Source organism: Barbus barbus (assembly GCF_936440315.1).
Source record: "Barbus barbus genome assembly, chromosome: 2".
NCBI classification, from domain to species: Eukaryota; Metazoa; Chordata; class Actinopteri; order Cypriniformes; family Cyprinidae; genus Barbus; species Barbus barbus.
In genome coordinates, this window is record NC_136730.1 from 1,213,806 (window position 1) to 1,221,827 (window position 8,022).

Below are 8,022 nucleotides of genomic sequence, written 5' to 3' on the forward strand. Positions count from 1 at the left end.
ATAAATGTGCTTCAGACTATACAGACTTACACATTACACTTTTAACTAGATACGGATCATTATCAGTGTGTTATGAGTGTGTCCCAGTGTGAGGCGTTCAGACTGCACTCCAGCTCTGCTGTCGATTGGTTGTTTGAGCTGTAGTAATCACATTGACCTGTAGGGGTCAGTGAGGGACCCGGGGCCCTGTGCCGTTTGTGTTCATCATGTTCTGCTGGAGATAATCCTGTGTTTCCAGACAGAGCTTAAGAGGCTCCTCGTTTATTCCTCCAGACTCTTTCCATGACACTGTTTGCTGATGACACTGCTGTAAAACACTGTAAAACACTGCTGTAAAACACTGCTGTAAAACACTGTAAAACACTGCTGTAAAACACTGTAAAAAACTGTAAAACACTGCTGTAAAACACTGCTGTAAAACACTGCTGTAAAACACTGTAAAACACTACAGTGTAAAACACTAAAGTGTAAAACACTGCTGTAAAACACTGCTGTAAAACACTGCTGTAAAACACTGTAAAAAACTGTAAAACACTGCTGTAAAACACAGTAAAACACTGCTGTAAAACACTGTAAAACACTGTAAAACACTGCTGTAAAACACTGCTGTAAAACACTGTAAAACACTGCTGTAAAACACTGTAACACACTGCTGTAAAACACTGTAAAACACTGCTGTAAAACACTGCTGTAAAACACTGTAAAACACTGTAAAACACTGTAAAACACTGCTGTAAAACACTGCTGTAAAACACTGTAAAACACTGCTGTAAAACACTGCTGTAAAACACTGTAAAACACTGCTGTAAAACACTGCTGTAAAACACTGTAAAACACTGCTGTAAAACACTGTAAAACACTGCTGTAAAACACTGCTGTAAAACACTGCTGTAAAACACTGCTGTAAAACACTGTAAAACACTGCTGTAAAACACTGCTGTAAAACACTGCTGTAAAACACTGCTGTAAAACACTGTAAAACACTGCTGTAAAACACTGTAAAAAACTGTAAAACACTGCTGTAAAACACTGCTGTAAAACACTGCTGTAAAACACTGTAAAACACTGCTGTAAAACACTGTAAAAAACTGTAAAACACTGCTGTAAAACACTGCTGTAAAACACTGCTGTAAAACACTGCTGTAAAACACTGTAAAAAACTGTAAAACTGCTGTAAAACACTGCTGTAAAACACTGCTGTAAAACACTGTAAAAAACTGTAAAACACTGCTGTAAAACACTGCTGTAAAACACTGTAAAAAACTGTAAAACACTGCTGTAAAACACTGCTGTAAAACACTGCTGTAAAACACTGCTGTAAAACACTGCTGTTGTAGTTCACTCTGATGCTCTAGAAATATAGTTTTTACATTCCCTGTGTCTCAGCTCTCACTTCTGTGTCGTTTCAAACATATTTACAATTCTCTTCTCTGTTTTTAATAATGTTTATATAAATTCTCATGCTTTTACTGTTTATTAACGAAATTGAAAAAAAAAAATTGTACACTTGTTCAGATGTCTATGCATAAAAATATCTCTATTCATTTACACATCAGACACATATACAGTATTTTACATTAAAATCACAGTCATCTACATACTGCACTGCATTACTTTAACAAATCATTTAGAAAATGTAAAAATGTTACAAATGAGTTATTTCTACCTGAAGCTAGTTTGAGATCAAATCACAGTTTTATAATCATGCGCGTCACACTTTTCCAGAATTCATTTCTATGACTTTTCCAGACATTCATGAATTCATTTCACTGAAAATACTTGGCAATCTCCATTCATATATTAGGAAAAAATGTACAAAATGAACAGATTTAAACTATTATAGTTATTAGCATTACTCCATAAAGACCAATATCTAGTCCATGAAATACTATAGAGTAGAGAAATGCATTTTGATTACAGAAATCACTGCAGCCTTCATCTGCAAGTCACAGTTATAAACATCTCAGAAGTTTCCAGTTTTTCCCGTATCGTCTGCTGTTGGATCAGGATGAGGGTGTTATCTCACCGACAGCATCATCACAAACTCTGGAAGAGTCAGATCATATTCACATCAGATCACTGCTGCTTCACATCTCTGAATGCTTACATTTCAGCATGTTACTATATTGCATTGTATTATAAAATATTATATTGCAGTTCGAACAGATCTCTCACCGTCAAAATCCACGATTCCGTCTCCGTTCAGGTCCAGCTCCTTCAGGATCTCCTCCAGCTCTCCTTTCTTGAGTTTTTCTCCTAACAGAGACTTCAGAGCCTCCTTCATCTCGTCCAGAGAGATCTTCCCGTCACCGTCAGTGTCAAACTGACCACAAACACCAAACACACACAGCTCATTCACTGCTCAAACTAAACTGCTCAGTAACATCTGAAGCAAGACATTACAGCTGAACAGGGTAAAAAATAGATTTCACCATACTACAACTGATTGATGCAAAGGTTTTTTTGTATTACAAGTTTTATGAAATGTTATGTTCAAATATGCAAATGAGACATCTAATTAAATATGCACTAATTTGCATACATGTCCAGCCCATTAATCTGAACACTGGGTGCACTCAGGTTCAAAACTATAGTTTGATTTAGTAGGTTTTCCACTCCATAAATCAGAAAATAATGTCAACTTATAGAAAACAAACACATTTTCACCATGTTTTTAGGAGTAAAATGTTGTATAAATCAGTGTGAATTTTATTTTTCAGGATTCACAGATGAATAGAAAGTGTTAATTTCCTTTAATAAATCATTCTGACCCCAAACTTGATATGAGTGTTTGTGGTTGTTTTTGTACCTGACAGAAGGAGCTTTTGAGCTCTTTGAGTCCCAGCATATCCGCCGTCTCCACCATCATCCTGGGACCCATCAACTCACAGAAATCATCGAAATCCATCAGACCTCCAACTGAACACACAGAAACACCACGTGACCTGAGACGCTGATATATGATACTTCAGTTCATTATTTTAGTGTGTACAGATACAGACGCCTCATCTTGATCTGCTGGATAATCTCCAGCAGCTCCATCTCTGTGGGCATGTAGCCCATCGTCCGCATGCACTCGGCCAGATCCTTATAGTTCAGATAGCCGTCCTGATCATAATCAAACTCCTTGAAGGCCTCGGCCAGCTCTGGAACACAAGCAGGTGTGAGCTGATGTTGAGAGGAGGTGTGATGTGATGATCTGAGATGATTTGATGTTGAGTGGAGATGTGAATGTGGTCAGATGGTGGGATACTCACCATCCAGCTCTGGCTGAGACAGCTCTCGCTCCTGACAGAGAACACAGAGACATCACATTAGTTGCGTATGTGGTTGTTATAAGAGCTGATGATCTGAAAGAATCAAGTGTTGTTTTGATTAGAGGCTCAGAATCATCGACACATTCAGATTAAAGCTTCCGACTCAATCCATGATGTGTTTTGGGTCACAGAACAGTCGCTCAAGAATCCACTGCATGGTCACTGTTTACTTGTGTGCTTCTCTTTCATATTCTCACTCTGCCTCGATTAGCATCGCATGCTGTGATATGCAAATCAAAAACATTTAAAAAATAATCTGATGAAAACATTTCCTAGTCAGTTTCTCACTCTCTTTTCTGTTTTGCTTTTTATTGTCCAATTTTACACAGCATAAATGGTGCTATTTTGCTATTTCATTGTGTTTTACTCACTTTTACTTACACTTAACTCCTTACATGTTGAAATGTTATACATTTGAAAAAAAAAAAAAAATCAATTCAGTTTCTCTATTTTGCTTTTTTGTTTTTTATTATACATTTTTCAGAATGAGAATGAGCTTTATTGGCCAGGCATGTTTACACATACGAGGAATTGGTTGTAGTGTCAGAAGCTCCACAGTGCAACAGAGAGACAGCAACAGGACAGGACTCAGATATTAAAATAATAACATATAACAAATATCAAAATAGGCAATGTACAAAACAGCAAAAACACAAACACTCTACTTGCTGCAAATACCAACATATTAAAATTAAAAAATTGCAAATTAAAAACATTTTTAAAAAATTTCATGATTGTCTTTTTTTTTTCTTCTTTTTTTTTACTCAAATAGGCCTTGGTGTTTCTGTCACAATGTCATGAGCTATCAGTCGAGAAATGTGTGTCAGTGATCAGAAACGTTGTGGTAACATCACCTGTGATGACAGCAACACAAACAGAGTCACTAAACTCAGTTCTGATGAGGTTCAGCAAACACTCATAACTGAGAATAAAGTACAAAATAAAGTCTGAAACTCTCAAAGAATGGAAATGGTGATGGTGACCCCTAAAGGTCAAACTGAGTATTAAATGAGCTCTTTCATCATCTTCAGTTGATTTTTAATATGAGGTTTGCAAGCCAGATACCAATTTTTTAATTGAGTTTGCCTATCAAAAAACATTAACATCAAGTTTACATAATTTGTTTATTTTATTATTTTAAGAACAGCAGAATGGGAACAGATTTGATATTTCCTATAAAAGAAGCCCGAAACATTTATAAAGCATCAAAACATTTGTGTTCAACACTATAAGAAAGAATGGATCTGTATGGCAGGTAGGAAACACACGTGTAGAGCACGAGTCAAGTCATGAATCAAACACCACCCCTGTCCTTCAGTCCCGTTCCATCCGCTGAAGCCTCGTTAAACCTCGTTAGAGTAAATGAAGAGTGACACTGAACCACGTCATGTGCTATTATTACAGTCTGAGTGCGATTACAGGGGTTAACGAGTGTTTAACAGACGCACTACACACATCCCGCTCTGAGACGCACAAAACACAAGAGTCAGTGCACTAAATACAAAGACACGGCACTCTGTGCTTGATATCATCATGAAATCAACAGGAATACTGCTGTCATCAGTGCCGAATCCCAGCAATAAAGCATAGAAGACTCTACTGTACAATATTGCATGCACTGTGCTTGAGCTCGATTGTCAATGGAACGTTCCAGTCACAAATAAACATTCAATTAATCTCATTCACACATTTAAGCATGGAAACGTCAGATACGTCACTAGGTGTGACGCTTCTGACGTCTGTAGGCTGTTGTATGTTTAGTGACCATCATGAAGGGAAGGTTATCAGCCAATAATGACTTCAGTTTGGGTCTGTGCATCACTCAATAGCTATTAAATGACTTCAAAACTGGCATTTCATGGCTTTTTCTTTCTTTGCGGAGCTTGTTAGGTTGTGATCACAATGAAGCGGTATTAGAAAGGCAGAGTGAAAGAAATTAGTGCTTTGCAGAAGAAAATGCCTGGGCAGAATTGTCATTTCTGCATGAATAATTGATTTAAAGATCTGATTGAGGTGCTTAAGGCTGTAGTAAGAATCTCTAACAGAAGAGCAGGAGTGACGGAGTGTGAGATACCTGTCCGAAGATGCTGCTCAGCAGGTTAGTGTACACCTTGTTCATGGCATCCTCGTTGGATTTCTTGCATTTCTTCTTCTTGGAGGCATCACTGGACTCCGTCTTGTGGAGGACAGATTTGGGGGCAGAGCCATCAGCTGATGGGCTGGATTTGGTTCAGTTTGATGAAGAAAACATGCAGATGTGTGAGAAACTAATCAGAACAGACACATTTGCATGCAACACTATTTCAGATTTTCAAAAACTGAATCAATCTGGGTTAGGACATTCTGTATTATTCTTCATCATTCTTCTTTGGCTGTGGTTTAACACGAGTTCAGTTGATTCAGAAGACCGCTGCAAACGTCTCTCACCTCTCTGTAGATGGAGTTCTGTCTGCTTTCTGGGCCATTCTTCAGCTGCTCATGGGAGACATAATCAGAATATCATATGTGATGACTAGGGATTCTCTTTAGAAAAGCATCACCTGATTCACAGCAAACAGTTCAATGAATAACTTACTCACAAACACTTTATAGGTTTTCATCAAGAGTGCTTTACTAAAGTACTGTAATTTTATTTCAGATGTCAAACTGCTGTAGTTCTTTTGTCCCTGAACATCAACCATCCCATATGGCAAAACATGTCATTGCAGTTTTTTTCAATCTCTTACAAGCATTTGCCAACACTTCAAGTACTTTTTCTAAACTCTTAACACAGGAACATATCTACATCACACAGTTAGCCAAATAGTTAATTTTTTGGCCAAAACCCCATTTTGTTAAATAAATACAAACTCTACTGAATACCTTTTTCTTCGTATACTAACTCTGTCAAAAAACAGCAAGCCAGAATCAAAATCGAGTCACTTGGTCAGAACATTAGCACTGGTTTTCTATCCAACAGGAACATGTAGTAAATTATACTGCATAGACTCTGAAAATGCCAACAATTAATGGCCTTACAAAACCTGCATTACTTATCATGTCTCAGTGTGACCTGTATAGAACTTACAATATGAGATCCATTAAAAAATATAACAACAACTATAATAATAATAATAATTCAGCCAGCAAGGTCATTTTAGTGCGTGTGAGTGGATTAATTTGAGCTAGTATGTGTACAGCATAGTGAAGGATCATCAGTACTTTATGGATTGTAAAAGAAGTGGCAGAATTGCAGCAGTAAAGGCTTTACTGGCTAAATGAAATTGCTGTCAGTGATTAAAAAAAACTTTAAATGAATGAACAGATACAAGTGTGCAGTTCACAAATGAACAATCTTTGGTTTTCTCTGTATAAATGTGCCAGTTATGATGGACAATGTATTGTTATGAATTGTTCAGGCTCAATATAGCCTGTGTTAAGAACAGTTCAAGGAGAGAGTGGGCTGGGTGTGAGGGTCCAAAGTGATTTTCCTCACTCTGGAGATGTAAAGTCTTGGAGGGTGGGCAGGGGGGCACACATATTCCTCTCAGTAGTCCTGACTGTCTGCTGTAGTCTCTCGATGCCTGGTTTTGTAGCTGAACCAAACCAGACTGTCCTGGTCCACCTTGTGCTCTCCCTGGTCCAGCCAGTCCTTTTCCTCATCCAACTCTCCCTCATCCAAACATTTTCTTTCTTTTTATGCTTCTCTGCCTTGTTCTGTATTGTTTTGAACAAAACCAATCCAGAGAGTGCCTTTTTATTGTGCATGGCCTTGTATGGAAAGACTTGGAATTATTCATTAAGATCGGAATCATCTTTCTCAATTATTAGTAATTAAAATAATTCTTAGCAGAACCTTTAAGCTGCTTTTGTTGCAGAAATAGAGGCTTTACACTATATTTAAAGTTTGGAGCATTAGGTCTTCATTTCTGTCATGTTGTGTTTAAGCATTTGTAAAAAAGATAATAATTTTTGGTATGGGGCAAGCTTGTGTCAAAAGAACATTTAAGCATTTTAGAAATGTGTTAATTGACTGAATATTGTGTGAAAACAGCGTGAATTGTGTTAATGGTGTGGTCACAACAGACGGATGTTGTTTAGAGTTTAGAAAAGGGATGTTAGCAATTGAAGAAAACTGTAATTGAGCTTCACTCTTTAAAAATATATTCTGGACAGAAAGCCATATGTGATTTTTTCCCAGCACACATTCTGCATTTGAATGAATCAAAAAATGACATCCACCCTTAACCCTACAGATTCAGTCTGAAACCACATCAAAGCTCAGACCACACACTCAAACCTGGTTAAACTGAATGCAAACCTCTACTTCTCTGTCAAATCCCAAAGCAGTTGTTTCTTCAGACAGATCTTACCTTTGACAGAAGAAGATGAAGCTCCTCCGAGGATCTGAAGGTCCTGCTCAATCTGTGCCTCCGTCTCTGCGTCAGAACATCTTAAAGGTGATTACCTGGCTAAACGTGTCCAGATTAAAACAGGGAGCATGTGTGCGGCCAAAGAGAAAACACCAGAGGAACCTGATCATGCAAGGGCTCTGGCGTAACCTCAGCTTTCCTGCTGGAACAACAGAGAAGAGCAAATACAGTTAAACAGTATTTTCCTCAAGTCTGGCTGCTTCAGTGATTATATAGGCCTATTCATTTATTCATTAATATAGAATGGTCCTGGAGTTATTAAAGCGCAGCAGAGATCTCAACATTCAGAATTA

General features: G+C 37.7%; 1 protein-coding gene across 1 annotated transcript; it reads right to left on the minus strand.

The window, feature by feature from the left end:
* Positions 1-1,438: 1,438 nt before the first annotated feature.
* On the minus strand, positions 1,439-7,805 carry LOC306878729 (calcium-binding protein 2-like). Its single transcript, XM_079431237.1, has 8 exons — positions 7,670-7,805; positions 5,745-5,789; positions 5,392-5,536; positions 3,258-3,288; positions 3,003-3,146; positions 2,810-2,919; positions 2,176-2,323; positions 1,439-2,046 (listed from the first exon to the last, which is right to left on the minus strand). Exons 2-8 carry the CDS (start codon positions 5,780-5,782, stop codon positions 2,018-2,020), a joined length of 645 nt encoding a protein of 214 aa, XP_079287363.1. The 5' UTR covers positions 5,783-5,789; positions 7,670-7,805; the 3' UTR covers positions 1,439-2,017.
* Positions 7,806-8,022: the final 217 nt, after the last annotated feature.